This window comes from Artibeus jamaicensis, unplaced genomic scaffold, assembly GCF_021234435.1.
Source record: "Artibeus jamaicensis isolate MK-2021 breed Jamaican fruit bat unplaced genomic scaffold, CSHL_Jam_final contig_391, whole genome shotgun sequence".
NCBI classification, from domain to species: domain Eukaryota; kingdom Metazoa; phylum Chordata; class Mammalia; order Chiroptera; family Phyllostomidae; genus Artibeus; species Artibeus jamaicensis.
The window spans coordinates 22802586-22825421 of NW_026521814.1; the positions used below are offsets into that span (position 1 = coordinate 22802586).

The window sequence follows — 22836 nt, forward strand, 5'->3', positions numbered from 1 at the left end:
TTTAAAAAAAAAAGTGTGTTAAAGCCACTCAACCTGCTCAGTGGATTGAGTGCTGGCCTGTGAACCAAAGTTGCTGGTTCAATTCCCAGTCCGGGCACATGCCTGGGTTGTGGGCCAGATTCCCCCGGTAGGGGGCGCATGAGAGGCACTCATACATTGATGTTTCTCTTCCTCTCTGTTTCCCTCCCTTCCCTTCTCTCTCAAAATAAATATTTTTTTAAAAAGTGGGTTAAAAATAAGTAGCTTGCTTTAAACTTTAGTCATATTTATAATGATGTATATATAGGGTAAAGCTTTCTTTTAAATGCCAGTTCTGTGCGAAAATAAGAAGTTTAAATATTTGATGTATTAACCAAATATATTATGAGAAATAGAAATGTATAAAGTCTTTTCCCCAGAAAACCAATATACTGTGATATATATAGTCTAGTGTATGTAAAGGGAGTTTTTATATAATTTGGAATTATAGTCACTAATCAGGCTATTAAATTTTTAGAGATAGTCCAATAAAAACATAAAAGTTTATGTTAATACCAGGATTAAAACTTTCAAAGGGCAACTGAAAAATACTCTCAAAAGCTGCCCAGGCATATGCAAAGGTTGTTTTTTTTAAAGGTCAAGGAATATCAAATAAAATCAGCATATACTAGGGTTTAAACAAACCAATTAAGCATTACAGTGAAGACAAATTGGTGCTAATTAGTGATAATTGTCTTTGGGTGTTGAAAAATGTAAATATAGTTGTCTTAAAATAAAAAGACATGGACTTTTAAAAATAAACAAAATTATTAAAGTAAAGTTAGAAATGTGTGTATATATATATACACACACATTCATACACACACACAGAGAATTAGGCTTTTAGTTAATGAGGTAAAACAACTTATGTGCTCACATCAGCATCTGATTGCAAGGCAGACTCCTTGCTGTTGATGGACAGGACTGATTACACAAAAACTCGATGATTCACTCCTTCCCCTACTCCACTGTAGGGAATTACCAGGATCCTGCCATTCCTGCATGGTCGATGCTTCTGTGTTTCCCCATCTGTCACTTAATTAGCCAGAATCACCAGCTTCCTGGCAGAATTAGTTAACCCCATTAATAGAATTATGTGAAATCTATAAAATAAGAAGAAGAAGGAAAAAACCCTGGTGCTTGTTGAAAATAATGTCACAAGCCCTGTTTTCCCATCGTTACTCTAGGATCTAGCGACAGATAATCAGTAACTATGCATCATTTAGGAATATTTTTTTTTAATTTTTTAAAAGATTTTATTTACTTATCTTTAGAGGGGAAGGGGAGGAGAGAGGGAGAGAAACATCAATGTGTGGTTGCCTCTCATGCACCCCCTGCTGGGAACTGGCCTGCAGGGAACCGGCCTGCAACCCTGGTACGTGTCCTGAACTGGGAATCGAACCACGATTGTCTGGTTCACAGGCCCGTGTTCAATCCACTGAGCTACACCAGCCAGGGCCAGGAATATATTTTTAATGGAAGCAAATATTTAGTGACTGCCTACTAGGTGTCATGCACTTTACCCGTGCAACTTTGCTCAGAATCCACTTATAAGTATAGAGATATTTATCTACAGTTTACAATAGAAGGAAGCTGCTCCTCAGAGGTTTTGTACAAAGACCTATCAAGTGGTAGGGCCAGAATTTAAACCCTGTGTCCATGTGACTCTAATACTCCTTGGCATGGGTTCCACTAAGCTACTTTCACAGACATCTTTGATTTTTCTGTTCATTACTGTATCCAAGTACCTGGAACATTGCCTGGCACATAGTAGGCCTTCAGTTAACCATCTGTTAAATAAAAGAAGGCCTGCTCTGGTGCAGAGCCTGCTCTCGCTACTGCTTCTAGGGGCACCTGATGGGAGTTAGTTAGGACGGTACATTCATAGTCAGGCATTAGGCTTGTCTCGGTCTGTTTCGGATCTCAGGTTTTTGTTTGTTTTTCTTTGTCTTTCCATGTCTGTGGCTGAATCTCTAAATCTAGGAAATAAAAACCCCAGGGGCCAGAATCCAGTCTTCTCTGCTTACACCATCATAGCCCACTAACAGAAGTCCTGCACGCAGCCATGCTTCACAGAATCAGAGGGCATATTCGTCATTTCAGGAAGATCATTAACCCACACTCATTTTTCACTTGGAAGAGCTATGCCCAACCTAAAAAGTTGATTTTCCTCTCCTTATAAAGAAACCAGTCCTTGCTGGTATAGCTCAGTGGACTGAGCATGGGCCTGTGAACCGAAGGATCACGGTTTGATTCCCAGTCAGGGCCCATGCCTGGGTTGCGGGCCAGGTCCCCAGTAGGAGAGTGCGAGAGGCAACCACACATTGAAGTTTCATTCCCTCTCTTTCTCCTTTCCTTTTTTTCTCTAAAAATAAATAAATAGACTCTTTAAAATAGAAAATAAAGAAACAAGGACAGCTATTTGAGTAGTAAAGCCTTTTAATGTGATCACTCACGTTGATACTGGAGTTTGAAGTTCTGTCTGCAGCTTGGAATGAGGTCTTCTCCAAAATGTCTGATGATTTCAAACAAACAATGATCACTTATATCCAGGAAACTTCACCACTGCAATTATTGTTTACTTGGAATCTTTCTTGTTGCAGTCTGTTTAGATGGTACTCAAAAAATGAGGCTCCAGGTAGGGGAATAAAAGAACCAAGATAAGGAGTAGCGTACAGCCCTGCTGTAGGTCAGAGGTTTGGGCCTGCTTTGTTCCCTGCTGCAGCCCATGTCTGGAATTGTACTCAACAGAAGGATGATGCACAACAAAGAAATACTTATGAAGTAGGTCAGGATACAGAAATAAAGATGATCATGCTACATAGTAACTGTTTTTGAAATGGAACAGAATGTGGAAATGATAGCGATGACCCTGGTGGTGCTGATAGTAATAATGATGTAGCCTCTCAAAGCGGGAGTACTGGAAATGCTATCACCTGAATTTGGAGGGGTGTGTTAAAGAATGTTTTTGCCGTAAGGGAAAGAAAAAGAGATAAAGACAAATAAGTTTCTTGAAATATTAGGCACTTCTCCAGATAAAAATATTTCTTTGGACAGAGTTTAGGAAGACAAGCAGATTTGGGGCAATCCCTTTATCAGATTTGAAATCTGAAGTACAACAATAGCAGTATTGTTCTATTAAAATAGAACAATAACTTAAGTTCCATAAAAGTTAAGAATGAGATATGGATACTGATTATCCCTGTGAGTCATCGTTGTTTTGTAACTAATACAGTGAGCAAGGAAAATGAGATAATTGCTAGCAATATTGAAAAAGAAAATATATTGCATTTCATTGACAATTATATTCCAGTAGTTTCAAAGTAAATAAAAACACAAACTACTAAGCTTAACAAGAGAATACGATAAGGCCACTGAGTATAGGCTACATATTTTCTGCAGAGCAATATCTTGTTATAAATAGAATTACAAAAGTCTTATTTATCCCAAGCTGTAAAACAACTAGGAATCTATTTAATAAGAAATGTACTTGGCCTTTCTGGAAAAAAAAAACAGTATAGGTAAATACTTATAGATGAGGCATTCACAAATAAGCATATGGTATATAGATATCCTAAAAATTTCTCTTGTCTCAAGTCTTATTTGATTAAAGTGCAATGAGGATTATAATTGAATTAAATTACAATGAGAATTAAGAATAAATGTTTGAAAATAGCCAATAAAACGCTGAGAGAAAAGTATACTTGCATTTATGTTTGTAAGGATTCTAGCAGCCTCAAGATCCACCATTCAAATACCAATGGCTTAAAATAGTTTTTTTTTACTCACTTCACAGTGTATTGTCGGTAGGTCAGCTCTTTTTATTTGCTTGTTTTGACTGTTATTTTGTTATTTTATTATTTCAGTGAATTTAGCCAGGTACCTGTTGGATTTTCTCATTTAATTCTCACAAAAACACGATTGGCTTACTCCTCTGTTGCGAGTGAGGAAACTGAGGCCCTGGGATGTTAAGTAAATAAATGGTATTTGGAAACTTAGATTACCTAACTGTAAAGCCAACCAAATATCCTTTATTCCCATAGATTTTAAGCATATCTCATAGGAGAGAGAACATATAAGTCATAATTAGCCAAATGAATGTGGTATAAATCATTAATATATATATTCCTTATACTGTATTATCTTTTCTTCTATTTCTGTCTTATTTAAGGTGTCAAATCTCCCCCCCCCCCAGAAAAAGAATAGAGTCTGTGTCTGAAAATTAGTTGAGCCAGAATCCCCGCCCAAGCTCTGCTACTAGCAAGCTTCAGGGCCTTGAGAAGTCACTTCGCCTTTCTGGTCCCTTGTTCTACATCTATAACATAATAGGTTTTAATGAGGATATCTCCACAGTGCACGATCATGTGGTTCTCTGATGAGAAAATGGATCGTGAAGGCAGTCTTGCTCCAAAGCCCATGTTAGTTTTCTGTATAATTTGGGTTTATTTATTTTTGTAATATTGTTATTTAAAATAATACAAGTGGATGGCCTGTTCTTTAGTCCACCTGTCTCACTCCTCAGAGGTGAAAGAGGCGTGACCATTGGAGGGGTCGGCTCTGGGGCTGGACAAGAACTCGCCCCTTCCTCCTGGGACCATGTGATTCAAAGCCCTGCTTGTGAGACCCTTGCTTGCACAATGGGCAGTGAGCACAGTTTCTTGGTTCTAGTAAGTAGCATAGTTTTGGCTTTAACTTTCAAGTCTTATTTTAAAAGCAAGAGCCTATTAAAATAATTCAGACCATATTCACATAAAATAAGAACAGATGCAATTTATTACAAAGTTACTATAATAAAAACAAAAATCTAAATATCAAATCAAATACAAAATGTAGACTTCTCAGTACTGAGCCCCTCACAATTATCTCGGTCCAGTTTTTTTTGGCCCTCCTTTAAAGGATAACCTGTAGAGTATTTAGTTTCAAATTTGAAGTACAACTTTTCTTTTTGGTGGATTTATTTTAATTATATTTTTTCAGGATTATGGTTTTGGCAATCAAGTAATAGGTTCAAACCTGATTGATTCTGACTCTTTTTTTTAAAGAAATAGACTATTACGATGTGCTTTTTTTTAATGGTTTTTCCCGTATTGCTTGGCACTGTGGCATCACAAGTCAGCCAAGTGAAGACTATAAAAATTAAATTGGCTGACTCCTATATGGCTTATCTACTTGTGCAGTTGAGTAGCTAGAAGGTTTCAATACCTTTTTATTTTTCAACACATAGACAGTCAAGTTAACACCAAGAGAATAGCCCCATCCTATATAAGGCTCTGCAATTTTGGCTACAACGATAGAGACATACCTGATTATTTTTTTAATGATTTTTTAATGATTTTTTCATTAGAATATTCATTGGTCATTATGCTACCAATAGTTATTTAAACTTGATGTTAGATGGAACTTTTATGTTGTAAACAGTAGAAATTATTGTCCTTTAATATTTAAAATAATAGTGTAGAGAACATATTACCTACATAAAATTGGCATATTTTGAGTTAGATGTAAATAAAACATGTACTACATTTATTTCCATTGTAAATCAGCTTCTTGTTATGTTAAATAGTGTCAAATTTCATAGCAGTTAGGCTTAGTAACTCTTTAGTTAATTATTTTAATGGTTATTAATCTGACATTTTAAAAATTAACATCCTACATTATTCATGGAGTGATTAAGCATTTGAGGAAGCAAGCAAATCAGGTATCGTGAATGAGTCCATGAGATGGCCGACACTGCTCTCTACTGGCAAAGGAGCAAGTCATGAACAAACTAACCTTAACATGGAAAAAGAACAGGCAAATTCTGAGTAACGTTTGAATGTAGAGGTGGATTCCTCAGACTTTAACTCAGGTTTTTGCAAAATGCTTATTGCCAGGAATATAATCAGAGAAATAGAATAAATGAATACAGACATCACCTGAAATTCATTTTTTAAAATCTTTGTCATTTTAATTGATTGAAAAATAGGTGTGGAAATTTTGGAAAGTATTAAGCTAAACTTGAAATATCATATTAGCATTTTAAATGAAGAAGTCTCTAAGCATCTTGCATATAATAGTGGATTTAATGATGTTTTTGTGTATTTAATTTTAGCAAACTGCAGTCTCTAAAATACCTGTTGTGAGTACATCTATTATGTATTCAAGTGCATTGAGCAGAGAGATGTATAGGTTGGAATGTTTGTATGAATATATAACTAGCTTTTTATAGTATTAGAATTTTTTTCTGTATTTGTCAAAAGTTTTTAAAAGGCATTTTTATCATTTGTGAAATTTGTTTAAATATGTGCCATATTGTCATACCTATCAATATACAGACTAGGAATACACAAAATATTTTTGATTGCTGTCTTTTTACTTTTCATAGTATAATATATTCTGAACATGCTTTTTGTACTTAGACTATCTTTCTTATCTATCCATATAGTTTAAGAGTCATATTAATGTTTTAATATAAGCCCTTTTAATAACTCAGCTAGCAGTCAAAATTAAATATATATACATACACACACACAGTAATGCCAAATCAGTCAATCGTATACAGTAATTTAAGAAGTTTTGTTTGTTTGCATAAGTTAGCTTAATTCTTTTTGACAAATTACTTTTACTGTAACAGACTTTAAAGATAGAAAATTATATTTTCAATAATGGCTACTTCTTGGTTATGAAGTAATAGCTTTTTCATTAATACATTTTGTAGTTTTTCAATTAATTGTAGCAAACATTTGTTATTATTAAAATGCTAGAGTTTATTCATAAGCAAACAAATTCTGTTGCAGAGCATCAAAGCACAAGCTTACAATTGTGCAAGCCACACACTTGTATTGGACACACTTGTCTAATGTCTAATCTTTCCCACCCAAAATGTACTGAAATGACTGTTGCCTTTTTGAGGCTATAAAGAAAAATAATTGATAAAAGTTTGAAAACTTAAAGTAACAAAAAATGGCACCAACTACTATCACTTGCCACAAAGCACATAACTTTTTTATTTGCTCTTCACCACACTGAAAAATATGATTCTGAATCTACAGGTACAAATCAAAAACAGTTTGATACATTGTACTCTCTCCTCATTATTGTTATTTCTTTCTGCCACATGGAGGAGCTAACATGTAAAGTTGCTTAAACATAAAGACAATTATTTTTACTCAGTTCAAATCGTTAAACATACCACTGTCCCATTTTCTAGGAGAATATAAAAATTAAAACATCTATTTTTTGCTTAGGCAGATACCGCCCCCAAAAAGAAACTTTTTGAGATTGATTTTTTCCATGCAGCATAATTCCTTTGAAATTCATTCAAGTTGTTTTATGCGACAAGAATTCATTGATTTTTATTGCTGAGTAGTATTCCATAGTGTAGATATACTACTTACTACTTGTGTAGCCATTCACTCACTGGAGGATATCTGGATTGTTTCCAATGTTTGGCTATTTAAATTATATCTGCCATGATGGAACTGGAGAGCATTATGTCCAGTGAAAGAAGCCAGGCAGTGAAGGACAAATACCATATGATCTCACCCATAAATGGAACCTAATTAACAAAACAAGCAAATGAGCAAAATAGAACCAGAGACATTGAAATAAAGAACAAACTGACAATGCTCAGAGGGGAGGGGAAGGGGCGAGTCAAGGAATGTGAACAGAGGACTCACTGCACAGACACTGGGGTGGGGATTGATGGTGAGGTGGCCGGGGTACCGGAAACAGCAACTGGAAAAAGGTGGAACAACCGTAACTGAAAAACAACAATAATAATTAAAATATGTATATATGTACTACGAACATTGGTGGCTGAATATTTGTGTGAACATAAGTTTTTGTTTCTGTGGGATAAATACTCAAAAAGGTGCAGTTTTTGACTTATAGGTCCATATTTACCTTTAAAACTGATCAATCTTCCTTCCAGACTGGTTGTGCCATTTTATATTCTGAACAGCACCAGCATCTAATAATTTTCTTTGCTAATCCTACAACCTCAATGAGTATTTCTCTCCCTCGCTTTAAAAATTTTATTCTAGTTTTTGCATTACCAACCTCCGTTAGCATTAATGATGTAATCGTTCTGATTCCCCTTGCCATCTCCCTGAACACTTACCTCGTTCCTCTTGACAGCATTACTTTCTCTCATCCGCCTCCCAAACCTGGCAGCTGCCTGAGGGTGCAGGACTCTGGAACTCGTCTCTACCTCTCAGGCCTTCCACTGAGATCCCAGGGACAGGGTCTCCCTCATCCACACCCTCTACCCAGAGTTCTGCTTCCCCAGGCTGCACTTTGCACACCCAGTTGTGAGTCTACTTATCTAGCTGACACATCAGAGACTTTTAACCTCAATATGTTTGAGTATATGTTTCATTTCTTCCTTTCATTCAGGTCTCTATTAAAATGTCACCTTTTTAGACAGGGCTTTCCCGATCACTTTATTTTAAATATTTTCACACTCTATCCATTCCAGATGTATTACTTGTGTTATTTTTACTTATGCCATCTAAGATATATTATAAATCTGTCTGTGATCTAGACATAAGAAAAAAACACAGAAATATTGATAACACACACTCAAATTTAAACTCCATGAAGACAGGGTCCTTTTCATTTTTTTAAATTATATTGTATTGATTATGCTATTACAGTCATCTCAGTTTTTCCTCTTTTGCCCCCTTCCACCCAGCACCCCCCACTCCCTCAGGCAATCCCCCCACCATTGTTCATGTCCACAGGTTATGCATTTAAGATCATTGGCTGCTCCATTTCCTATACTGTACTTTACATTCCCATGGCTATTCTGTAACTACCTCTCTGAATTGACAGACATTTCTCCTACTATATACCCACCACTTAGTAAGTGCTTGACTCAGTAAATACTCAACAATTTTTTTTAAAGAAAAAAATGAATATGTGCAACATTAACTTATCATTTGGAGGCTTAATTTAATTTTTATTTTATCAAAGTAATCCGTGTTCATTTCAGGCAGTCAGCTGTTTACCCAAGGCTCATAAAGGAAAAAGCGTAATGTTCCGAGCTCTTCTCCCAAGTTTCCCTCGCTGCAGCCCCCTTGGAACTCTTCTGTGTTTCTTTGTCACTTTCGTCTCCTTCTGGGATACCCTGCTGGGCTGCTGTGCCCTGATTTGTCATGTTTGCAGTAGTTAACAACTCCGCCCTGTTGTCGCTCCCATTTCCCGGGTTCCATTTTTCTTCTGTTTAATTTTAACTTCTTACTGGGAATTGACTCATAGAAGGTAAAGTTTTTGGTCCTTTCCATATCTCAGTGCATATTTTTCTTCCCTCACAACATGGAAACTTGGCTGTAAGTCATCCTTTTGCCCTAGAATTTGAAGTTAGTTTTCTTTGGAATTTGAAATTATTTTTTCTTAGAATTTGAGGTTATTTTTCTTCTGTTATTGCTGATGTAAACTCTGATGTCATTCATATTCCTGGTCTTTTGTGGGGTTATTTGTTTCTTTGCCTATTTCTCTCCGGGATCTTTTATGATCTGTAATGTGTTGATGATGAACCTAATGTATTGTGCTTTTGTATGTGGGTTTCCACTCATTACAGTGGTATAATCTTAAATTCTTTAATCTGAAAATCCATACCTTTATTTTTGGAGAAGTGTTGGATATTTTTCTTTCTTCATTTTCTCCTGTTCTGTATCTTTAGAACTCCTTATCTGGTTTGATGTTGAATAACCTAGAACACATGGCTTTCGCACTTACACATGCATCAGAATCACCTAGGGGAGATATCAAAGCAGGTTGCTACTTTGCCTAGAGAAGAATCCTAGCTGGAGCCTCAGAAGACTAGCAGCCAGTCTCCTGAGAGCTAGACTGGGAAGGGTCTAGTGGCTTCCAGTTTCACATGTGGACGTGGCTTAGTTTCTTCGTTTTAGCAAAACGCCTCACCTCTGATGACAGCCAGGCCTAGCATTTTGCAGTCCAGAGCCCTCAGTCCTTGTTCCTCTGGCTAGTTAACAACCCGGTTGGGATGGGATGGATGAATCCCTTGGCCATGGCGTGATTCGGTTCCATATTGTCTTTCATCCTTCAGGTACCAGGCAGAGAGGGAAAAGATGAAAACCAAAGTCCTACTTCTAAGTCCTATGCAAGACTTTTTTTAAGTATTTCAGTTCTTTGTGGGTTTGTATCCTAGATTGCATGTCCCTGAATATAAGCATTTAAGCATTTAACACTGTCTTATATCATTTTCTCTCAGAATTAGACACCAAGACAAAGATCGGGGTGCAAGTGATTTATTAAAAGAGCACTTCTAGGAGCAACCAGTACAGGTGTGGGAAAGCAGGCAGGCAAAGGGAAGAAGTTAAGGAAGAGCCCAGTGTCAGGTGGAGGGAGCCCAGCCTCACCCGATTCCATGGGAAGCTCTGCATTAGATCACAGAGTTTTCCCCAGCTCCAAGCAAATGGGCTGGGACTCCGTACTTCCACACCAGTCATGGGCTAAAGAATGTGGTGATATGAGCGAAGCAAAAACTCCCAGGAATTTCCAGCTGTCAGTACCAGCAAAGTGACCTCATTGCCCAAAGGTCTTCTGAAGGTCTTGAATTGCGCCATTACCAGCCAAGCATGGGGACCGTGGGCCCAGGGCTGACAAAACGGATCTAAGGATTGCTGAGCAGGTACCAGGAGTATCCATTAAATCATTGAATACAGGAGTGGCCATCCCTCCTAATTATAAAACACTTTGTGATTTACAGAGGGTTTTTCTTTTGCCTCCTATTGTAATTGATCATCAGAAAATTTTGTAAGGAAAGAAGAGCATGTTATCATTCTCATTTTTCAAAAGTGAGATAAGGCCGATTAAGTGACTTCTCTAACATCTACAGAGCCTAAGCCTTGCGTTTATTCCAGGGTGCTGCATCATATTTAAGAGTTTTATAAATATTGAATGTAGATACACATGGAGTGTGTACAAATATGAATAATTTAATGTATGTATCATGATGACTCTCATTATTTAAAACCACAGAAAATATTATAAGAAATAATCTACTTTTCAGTTGTAAAATCATTTCTATTTAGGTCACCTAACATTGCATAGCAAAATTGAGTTAGCTCGTAAGCTCCATATGAAGTGTCTCTGTGGTTTAATTCCCACCATCATCCAAGGCTTCTCTCTGTGTTTCATTGCTCAGATGTTTTAATTAAAACCCGTGTGATAGAAACATATTAAAAGGTTCCTGGAGCACAGCAAGAGGTTTTTTCATTTAGAGTGTACTTGGAGTTCTTCCATAATTTTCCCGTATGGCCTATTTACATATAACACTTATGACTCATGACATTTCTGCTGAATTATGAACATTCTTTCTGTAAATATTTCCAGTTACTCTTACAGCCTGTTATTGACACTTGAGGCACTTCCTTCTTCTAGATGAGGAACACAAATAAAGAGCCTGCCTTGGCCCCCCATTCCCATGGGCACTACACCACCCACTCGTGGGGAATCTCTCAATGATAAATTCAACGATGTTGAGAGTAAGAGTTCACCCCATGGGTTTACTCAGAACTGAGTAGCCGGTATTTTGCTAACTCCCTTCCTCTCACTTGAATCCATTATCTTTTCTGGATGACCTAAAGCAGTGCTTTGCAAACCCGATGGCATATTAAAATCGCCTGGGGAGCTTTCAAATACACAGATGTCCCGGTTCTGCCCCAGACCAATTAAATTAGACTCCTAGGCACTGATCTAGGTTTAAAGGTCCCATGTGACACTATCAAATAGTAGTCAAGGTCGAATGTACTCATTTGACATAGAAGAAATGTGACAGGTATATTAGTGTTGGGAATAGATTTGGCTGTCTCCCACATCTTAGTAACTGGTTTTGAGTTCCTCTTAAGCTGAGAATTTCTCCATTAATTTTGGTGGGTTTTTTACAGACCTGGACAACAAACTTGAAGTCTCAGTTGGGCAAACAAAGTGCCTGATGATATTGTATGTAGATCCTCGTAACAGTTGTTTGGTATACTTTGAGCGTATTAGGAATTACAGAAACTGAGTAGCAAAACTTTTTTTGCCTTAATGCTTATCTCCTGTATTTTGAGCTCACCTTTTGTATCTGCCTTCTACAGTCTTCCTGACCTTTAAATAGTTTCTAATGCTGTTCCTTAGACTTTAGTACAAAGAAACACCTGTGATGCTTTTATAAACATAATTTTCTAGACCTACCCTTAACGATGCTGGTTTGATCGAGAAATCCACATTTTATATTTCAACCTGCTTCCTGGATACTTCTCAATCATGTTATACAAAGAGCCCAACTGGAAAATGGGAAGTCTAATTTCTTTAGTTGTTATTGCTATTTTTTTAAGAAGGAAAGGTCTAAATGTGGTTTTAAAAGATACTATAGCATTACTATTTTGTGAGCTAATACAAAAAAAGGACTGTACTTAATCAGTTGCTGTAAAGTGTATGCACACACATCTATTTATATAAGAAGTGATGAATTTGTGACTCACTTTGGTGGTATAATTGGTAGTGTGTAACAAGAAAGTGTGAAACTATAGATACTTAATGAATTTAATGATAATTTGCTATTTACATAGAAATATTTTATAGAGTAAAATACCCACATTCCAATTCTAAATGCTCATGAGTATTTTATGATATTGGACTTCTGTTTAGGAGGTATTATGTCTCTTTAGGATAAATTAATTATTTTTTAAAAGATTTTATTTATTTAATTTGTAGAGAGATGGGCAAGGAGGGAGAGAGGGAGAGAAACATCAATGTGTGGTTGCCTCTCCCACGCCCCCTACTGGGGACCTGGCCCACAACACAGGCATGTGCCCTGACTGGGAATGGAACCAGCAGTGATTCTTTGGTTTGCAGGCCGACACTCAGTGCACTGAGCCACACCACCCAGGGTACAATGCATTAATTATTATGAAACTTTTGATAGACCAGTTTTTAACCAAAATCCTTCAGGGATATTTGCAAATATAGTAAAACTGTAGATCATGTGTGTTTTATTTTTTAGTGTACTTTAGCTCATAGCTTTGGTGAATAGTATATATTGGGCATTTTAAAAGTTTGTACTTTAAATATACTATACTGAGTGTCAGTGTCGTAATTGGAAAAAATACAAAAATGGTTATTTGAGGTTATAAACTCTAGTTAACCATATCAATATCTTAAAATGCACTGTTGACATTTAAATACAGCAGCAAATAAGATCCATTTATATGCCTTGAATTTACAGATAACTATTTCATTTTTAATATGTTTTAAATTTTAAATTTTGAAGTCAACTTTATTCCTTTGGGCTCAGTGACGTATCTTTTTTCTTTCTAGTAAACACCTGCATGTAAAATATTTAGGAACATGCATTAAAAAATCTTCAGATAATAAGTTTATGTGATTAGATAATATGTTGACTTTTTAACATTTTTATAGTTTATTCTATTACAGTTGTCCCAACTCCTTTTTCCCTTTTTTCCTCCCTGCACTCAGCCGACCTCTCTTGCCACAGTCAGTCCCCTCCCCCTCGTCCAAGTCCATGAGGAATTCAGACTCATTCTTTGACAAGCCCCTTCCTCTTCCTTCTCCCCTTTCCCTCCTCCCCTCCTACAGCCATCAGTCTGCTCCATGTTTCCATGTCTCTGGTTCTGTTTTTCTCGTTAGTTTATTTTGTTCATTACATTCCAGTTATAAGAGAGGTCATATGGTATCTGTCTTTTGCTGACTAGCTTGACATTTTCCTATGATTCAAAATAATATAAATTAATAAGTTTTCTGTTTAATTAGGTTTTGGATTTGCATTACTATTTCATCCTTCTGTTATACCATGCTATATTTGAAAATGATTTAATGATGTATAATGGAGTAAAGCCTGTGTCTCACAGATGAAAATTTTTAGTTTCTTGGCAGCACGGAAGTGGAGCAGCCCAAAGGAACGGAAGTGGTCCGAGATGCTGTAAGAAAACTAAAGGTAGGGAGAGCCCTTTGCATAAATGATCCTGTCTTAGTCTGTCAGTAGAGTAATGAAAATTCAAAGCATGAATAACTTTGTAGCAGATATAGCTTTGCCCTTTTAAAAATGGGCTAATGAATAAATGTCAAAAGACAAAGGAAAACAATTCAGTAATAAGTGTGTACACATAATTTTTTCTCAATATGGCATACTTCATATTTTTCTAAGTGTAATTTCTCATACATAGCAAAAACTGTAATGGCAATATTTCATAAGTTTTGACATTCGGTAGCTTGCCTTTGCTTTGCTTGGACATTGTGGACTCATGCCCTAACTCAGTAACTAGTAACGGTGTAACAATTATCTCTAATAGTTAGAATATCATATTCAGTTGTAAGTGTGAAGTAAGGTGAAGGCATTAAGACGTACTCATTGGTAGTTACAGAGTAGTCACAAGGGTGTAAGTTACCGCACAGGGCCTATGGTAAATAGTATTGTATCACTGTGTATGTGGCTAGGTGAGTACTTGAAATAATGGGGGGACCACTCTCTAAAGCACATGACCGTCTAACCACTATGCTTACATCAGAAACTAATACAGAATAGTATTGAATGTAAACTGTAACTGAAAAATTTTAAAAAATGACTAAAGGAAATATATGAAATCTTGGTACATAATAACTCCTCAATAAATTCAATCTATGACAGTTAAAAAAACAAGTGCGAAGTTAGAATTGCTTCCAAAGTAGAATTGTGCAGTGATGCTGTAGGTTAAAGCTGGCTTAACGGCAAATCCGAGAGGATCTGACCGTGTCCATGAGCGGACACGGGGCCTGGTGAGACCAAGAACAGAAAGGGGCATTGAGGAAGCAACCTCACATGCCCGCAATCAGTCAGCTTCCTGAGAAAATCTTATGTAAGATGTTGCACATCTTAGCATGTCTTTTCTAATTGTACCCAATCCTAAGGGACATTGTTTTCACTCAAAGCAAGATTTTGAAAATCTCCTTCAGCAGAATTCTCATCTCATATATTGATATAAAACTAACACGTAACATTACATTAGTTTTAATATAATAGTTAGATATTTGTGTACATTGTGAAATGATCACCATAAATCTAGTTAACATCTATCACCACACAGAATTTTTTTCTTAGGATGAAAACTAAAATCTATGCCCTTAGCAACTTTCAAATATATAATACATTATTTTCAACTGTAGTCACTATGTTGTAAGTTATATCACCAGGACTTACTTATTTTTTACTTGGAGTTTGTACCTTTTTACTACCCGTATACATTCTTTTCGCCTCCCATCACCTGCCTCTATCAACCACTGATCTGTTGTCTCCATCAATCAATTTTTTCTTTTAGATTCTGCATATGAAACCATACAGTATTCATGTTTCCTTGCAGACACTTCAGTCTGATGCCCTAAAGGTTCATCCATGTCTCAAATGGCAAAACTTCCTTCTTTTTTTGTGGCTGAACAATACACACACACACACCATATTTTCTTTATCTATCCACTCATCATTGAACACTTAGCTGCCTCCATCAGAATTCTCATCTTTATCTTAAGAAAATCTAACATACCACTACAACCACAGGTCCTCTAGTAACGTCACTTCATTTAATGTTGTTTTGTTATAACATTGATGAGATTCCACAGGAACATAACTCTTATTTCGGTCAATTAGTCTATGGTACAATTGGTTCCATTATTAATTGTCTCGCCATTTTTCGAAGAACCTGTTGACGACATTAAGTAAGGACTGACTTTGTTTATACAGTTGTTATTCTCTGTAGCTGCTGTCACTTTTTTTTTGAGAAACAGCTCTTCTCCAACTCTAGTTAGATTAGAAGAGTTAGGCTTCAGATTGTATTAGATAAAGTCATGGACAATTGTTTTGCTTTGAGATGTCATACCAGGCTGATTCTGAGTGTTTAAATGGAGGGAAAACTTAAGTGGGATGTCTTGTATTCTGGGTGAAGAAATAAAAGTGGACAATTTTTTATTCACTTTATATGCATATATTTTATGTAATGTTATAAGTAAATATGCTAAAAGGTCCCAAGATGTTATCACTCCCACTTGGGAAGAAAGCTAGCCAACCATTTCTTTCCACTACTCATTAGGTAATGATTCAGACTTTCTATTTTTTGGCCAATACTTTAAAGTACTAATGGAGATTTTTAAAAGTCTCACAGTTTATGGATAACATTTAGAATAAGATTCTATTTCAACATTTAGTATGTTTCACACTCTGGGCATGAGTCCAACTTCACTACAATCAGAATATTTGTAACAAAATAATGGCATTTATACTTAATGTCTCTTAATACCTAGGAGGTTCTTTATTTAGTTAACCCAAATCCCAAACCAAAAGAATTCAATTACATAATGGCTACATAAAATGTAAGGAGATATTTGAAATGGAATACTTTCTAAACAGAGCTAGTTTTTATGTACAGTGTGGGACAAAGTAGTTTTATGGTTGTTCGGATGGAAAATAATATAATAATTTAAAAGTGCAAGAATGAACTCTGTGCTTTGTGCACTCACAACTGTAAACCTACTTTTGCTCCAGCCCATACTTTTGTGAGACTTTTTATGCAGTTCCTGTGTGGTGTTACATCCGCAAATATACTCTGTTAAGAAAGGGCTGCGATGTACAGTAAGAAAAAATATTAGGTGGTATAGTTTGAAAATGCACAACCAGTTGATAGTCACCTTGTATTTCAAGTATCTTCCAGAAAAATAATATGTATATAAAAAGCAATCTTTACTCGGCTGATTGCAAAAATTTTGTAGATCAGGACGGTATATCTGAAGGTAATAATTCAGGAACCAATGAGAATTAATAAACCAATTTTTAACGTATTTTTAATTTATTTCTTTGTGTTTGTCAGAGACCACAACTCAAAAGGATGTTAAGAGTATTTAGATCATGGCTCTTCTTTAATTCTGGTGTCATATAGAAATGGCCAGAAGATGGCGCTATGGCTCCACTAAAAATAAAGGAATCTGCTTATTAACTCCACTTTGAGTACACGTTCCCCATTTTAATTTGCTGCTTAGTTTTCTTAAACATATGTATTCCGACTGCTTTTTATCCACTACAGTGTAATGTTTTACTTTATTTGTTAGATATTTTATTTATATTTACTTTCCTGTTCTGCGTTTCTCAGAAAAACCTATTTCTTGATTCTTTTAGCCTGAAACTTAAGAAAGTACCAATTTTCCCAAAATGTAAAAACTCTTTAAACTTTTATATATTTAATATAGTGTTGCTGTAATGGGTTTAATTTTTAATAGTATTTACTTATTTTTATGAGTACAACTAGTATAAATTTTAGAGGACTCAGTTTATATCCTAAGCAAGGAATGTGTTCTTGGGAATCACCCTGAAGTTATGCTCAATCGTGGTCCAGCAGGGGTTTTTTGTTCAACTTCACTTTCTCTGTTTAACATGACACTTCGTTTTGCTTTTGTTTTTGTTTTTATGATCGCAGAAAGTCTAATTAACATCTGTCACCAGATGAGGGCTTTTCAGGTCTAGTACCAGCAGCTCTCAGGTCTGCAACACTGTGTTCTTAATACAGCCGCACGCCATGACATGGGGCTCTGCTCTGTCCATAACCAGCCATTTAATTAATAAAATGGCTAGACCTAATTTAATGACAAATATACATACATAGTAGATTTCCCCGTTGCATTAATAGGGACACTTTAAAATAAACAAATATAAGAACCACAAAGAGAAATAGTAGCTCAGAATATTTGGCCCAAAGTAATAAATTGATTAATTTTCTTGCCTAATATGAATAATATACATTTCCTTAGTAATAAAGTTAGATTTCACTTTTTTAAAAGTCCTGTGAGGAATGAATAGAAATTGCATGATGATATTGAAAATCTTTAAGTCTTCTTTAGTTGTTCCACTTACCACTCACATTTATTTAACTGAGTACTTTGTGTATTTCAAGTAATAGATCATCCTTTCCCATCATTTTATGTGATAAAGGCTCGTTTTTGTTCGTTGGTTGTATCCCCCCGGATGCTGAGGCTTTGCCTGATTTAAATAATTACTATTTTGGATTGTTAATATACAAATTCTAATGGTAGATCACTATCTGGATGACCAAGAAATGAATCCATTGAAGCTAAAATGGCAAGAGATTTGCAAACAGGCTCTTCAAACATTAACATTCAAGTGGTAGGTAGGGAGCAGAAAGATTATAATATAAGTAAAAAGGATGAGCATGACTTCCACATGCAAGTTCCCACATGTGTTTTGAAACACAGTTAAGAGATCTATAAGTAAGAAAAGAGACTTAGAGTTAGAGCATGCAGACCATAGAATATAGCAATCTTAAACTTCAGAAACCATAGGTTGAAAGAGAATATCGTACTGTGATTTAAAATGTAGATTGAGTGAATGTAACCTTAGGCATAAGTGTCTCACGACATCTGTGCAACAGTCAAGGCCAATAACCAGGCTGAACCTTGCAAGACACGAAAATAAAACTGAGGAGTTTATTTTTTTTTAATGCCAAAAATCTGTTTGTAGCAGAAAAGAGTTATTTGGGGGGGGGTAGCTGTAAAACCAGATTCCTACAGTATTGGATTGGGTGACCTAAGAACCTTTGATCACAATGACTTATTCTGATGAAACAGACAAAAAGGATTCACAAGCCTTAGATCAGATATTTCGTGTTTATTTTTCTTTGTATCATTTTATGTTTTCTCTTCTCTTTTTTATATCTCCCACTCCTACTTCCTTTCTTCATTATTTCATTCTTTCTTTCCTTCGTTGTCCTGGCAAAAAATAAACATTTCAAAAGACAAGTTTAATATTAGTGTTTGATTTGTGATAAACTTTTTGGAAACTAAAAGAGGTCACAGGAATTGTTGTGTCCAGATGTAGAAAAAGCCTCAAGAGCCACTGCTCATTGTCTGTGTCTGAAAAAGAACATCCCGGGAAGCCAGCTCAGAACGCTTGTGCAGCCCAAGATGGAATGCCTTCGTTCAGATGTGTTCATGCAGATGGATTTATTTTGTAAGCCTTCACATGTGAGCATCCCCAAATTGTTTTAATTAGGCCAAAGCAGGAAGGAGATCATGAAGGGAAAAGAAACAAAATTGATCTTCTTGATTTGGGTGAGAGCTGGGATCATTTTTAATGATTTTCACCAAAACAGAACACGTTTCTTAACGTGGCACAAATTAGTCAGATTCATGTGCAGAATGTAAGAATCTTGGTTACAAAAAAAAACCCAACTTGATTACATTTATAGAACAGGACAGACAGCAAGCTAAAAACTTATACCACACAAAGGGAAATAAAAGAAATGGCACACTGCCCCCCACACACACATCGAGGCAGATACCTCAAGGCATCTGTGTGTGCATTAAGTGCATCATTCTCCGTGGCAGTGCCATGGCAGGCCATGAAAAGAGAAAAAGACCTTTAGCCACTTTCTGCTCCGGGATTGAACTAGGCCATGTACTTTCACATCTGTTCTTAATTAGAGACAGATGCACAATGCAAATAAATATGACACACAGGAAAGAACTGAGGCCCTGCCTTGTGAGTGATCTAGTTCAGTCAGGTTAGGCTGATCCATATGCTGAAAAGATGTTGCATAAGGAAATAACATTTTGAAGCCCTAAAAGAGGGTAAGAAATCCGATTCTTTTCAATAATTTTTTTCTTCTTGTTTTTGTTTCTTAAAAAGAAAGAGGGAGAGGGAGGAAAGAAGGAAGGTAGGGACAGAATAGCATTGCTAGGCAAATCAAAACACTCAATAAACTTTGAATTTCAGTTAAACGATAAAAAAATTTTTTTAGTATAAGTGTGTTCCAAATATTGCATGGGGCATACTTACACTAAATAGCATATAAGTAGTATTTGTGTGTATACATAGAGAGTGTGCATGTGTATTCTAAGATTAAAAGGCTTTTTTAAATTAGTTATTGTTCAGTATTCACATTTAACTGGGCTCCTGTAATTTTTTTTCTGGCACTAAACCCAGCAGAGTTAGCAGAGAGGCAACAATTCTGTGTACTAAATACGTGACTATTCTGATTTTCTTTTTGATTTTGTAATACAACCTACAAGCATTGATGTACACTTACTAGTTCAATAAGAAGATACAATAAATACTACCATGAGAGCATTTTTAAAAGTTTATGTTTTCAAGAAGCTCGCTACATTTGTCATTCTAGACTTCGTCCAGTTGTCTAATTCTGAGCCCTGTGTTTTAGCTGGGATAATTGCTTCAGCTCTTGGCTTGCCTTTGAATATGGTAACCTGTCTCTTTGTGTTCATTGGTTTGATTGAGCCCATACACCAAATGAAGGGCCCAGAAATGGCAAAGTTGGCATGTCCCACACTGGTCAGGCAAGTTCTCTAACGGTATCAAAAGTGAAAGGCCCACAGGAAAAAATATTGATCTCTGCTTATCTTCCCACAAGGAGTTTTCGTGTCTCAACTGGTATGACAGCAGTTTTTAAAAATATCATGAAAGAAGTCCATATAAAATATTATTTTTAAAAAGTTATAATGGGCAATAATTTAATGGAAGTTCAACACAAGACAAGCTCCATATATATTTGTGTTTATTTTTCATAGAAACAATTACAGTTTTGTGAATAATTTTTTTATTTGTAGTTTGCAAGACATATCAAGAAATCCGAAGGCCAGAAAATCCCTAAAGTTGAGTTACAAATATCAATTTATGGAGTAAAAATTCTAGAACCCAAAACAAAGGTAAGGCTTATTTTTTTAATGTCAGAAGTGCTCTAATCTTCAATTATAGTTATATGCCTATTTTACTAAATACTTAAAATGTGTTACCAACTTGAACTGTTTAGCTCTCAGTTAATGACCATTTAAAACTCTGTAGGATTTTTGTGGAGAACATGAACTTTGGGGATTGCTTTCCGAGTGGTCTGTTTTTCAGCCTGTGTTTGGGATAATGTACTTTAAGTGCATTTAACAGTATTGAGCCTTGTATTTAGGAATTTCCTTCATGTGCTGTGAAAGAGTTGCAGGAAGGGACAAAAGCTGTGTGTGGTTTCTTAATGTGCCCTGGACGGACTGACGGCCCTTAGGCATAACCGGCGTGTGTTGTTTGACCACGGCTGCCATAACAGAAAAATACCGCAGACCTGATGTCTCACACAAGAGAAATTTATTTTCTCGCTGTTCTGCAGGCTGGAGTTGGTTTCCTCTGAGGCTTCTGTCCTTGGATTGCAGGTGGCTGCCCTCTTGGCTGCCCTTCCACACGGTCATCTATGCATTCGGGTCCCTGGTGTCTCTTTGTGTACCCAATTTTCCATCAGATTGGAAAAAACTCTTACTGGCCTCATTGTAACTGAATCACCTCTTTCAAGTATTATCTCCGAAGACAGTCACATTCTGAGGTTATGAGGGTGATGAAAGTGAGGAAGTTTGAGGGAACACAATTCTGCTCATATAATAGAATTAACTTAAGTTTCTTGTATTTAAGAGCCTTCTCCCCTACAAATCCAATGAGTTTGTTTTTTCGTTAAACATACTGCTTTCTTTTTTTCACCTATTGTTTAATTAAATGCATTGGGATGACACTGGTTAAGAAGATTGTGTAGGTTTCAAGATACATTTCTATGATACATGATCTGTATGTTGTATCACATTTGGTTCCCGGTTTCTGTTTGTGCTGCCCCTCATCCCCTTCCCTCTGGTAACCACCACATTGTTGTGCGTCTGAGTTTTAGTTTTCTATCCCACATATGAGTGGAACATATTCTGGATTCACATTCATCAGTATGTACTTGTTATGATCTGAAATGTTTCCACCCCAAATTCCTAAGTGGAAGTCCTAACCCCTGATGTGACTGACCTTGGACATAGGGCATTTAAGGTCATTAAGGTTAAATGAGGTCTTACTGGGGCCTTAATCCAAGGTAACTGGTGTCCTTACAACAATAGGGAGAGACTGAGATGTGTGTGCACAGTCAAAAGGCCACGTGAGGACACAGCAAGAAGGCAACCTTATCTGCAGGTCAAGCTGAGACAGACTGGAGCAGAAACCAAACCTGCTGGCATCTTAATATTGGACTCCTAGCCTCCAGAACTGTGAAGAAATTAATGTCTGTTATCTAAGCCACCAAGTCAGTAATATTTTGTTATGGTAGCCCTAGAAAACTAATACAACACTTTATTCACAGTGCCTCAGAAGTATTGCTTAATGTTGATAAGACCATGAGCATCACTTTGGCAAAACTGATTAACATTCAGCTCTAGTTATTTACAAATACAAATTGCCAGTGTTTCCCTCAAACACAACAAGTTGCTTACTGACAAATTAATTCCATTTGAAAGTCTAAGGAAACCCTAACCTGTAAACAGATTATGAAAATATTTTTCACAGGTCTGCAACTTTTCAGTAGTTCAGCATTTGTCATTGGTATTTTTATCTGTGTGCATATCACACCCCCTGACAGTGGCTTGCTATTCAAAGTGAGGTCTGTGGGCCAGCATCACCTGGGTGCTTGCTAGCAGTGTAGAATCCCAGGCCCCATTCTAGACCTGAATGGGTCTAGACCTGGAGTCTGAATCTGCAGGTTAAGAAGAAGCACAGTGATTCTTGGGCACACTGATATTTAAGGGGTTCTGGTGCAGTGCACAGTCTGCTAGCTACATGTAGTAACCCACCTTTCTCCCTATAGTCCATGGAATACTTGCATTAAAGATATCTGAGCCCTTTGCAAAAATAAGTTCTAAGGCCCTGTGTTAGCCTACAGCATTGGAATCTCCATGGAAATTTGGCTTTTTTCAACAGGTTTGAGAATAATGAGACTGTGGCATGGATATACCCACAGTTATTGTTCAATTCCAAAT

The 22836-nt window shown here is 36.4% G+C and overlaps 1 protein-coding gene across 4 annotated transcripts in view; it reads left to right on the top strand.

The window, feature by feature from the left end:
• GULP1 (GULP PTB domain containing engulfment adaptor 1) overlaps positions 1 to 22836 on the top strand; it is a 217486-nt gene that overhangs the window by 154431 nt on the left and 40219 nt on the right. For all 4 annotated transcript variants that reach the window (XM_053665219.1, XM_037162974.2, XM_037162978.2 and 1 more), the window contains exons 5-6: positions 13892 to 13963; positions 20623 to 20721. In XM_053665219.1, the coding sequence (XP_053521194.1) occupies positions 13892 to 13963; positions 20623 to 20721 (171 nt within the window). The remainder of the gene's footprint in view (positions 1 to 13891; positions 13964 to 20622; positions 20722 to 22836) is intronic.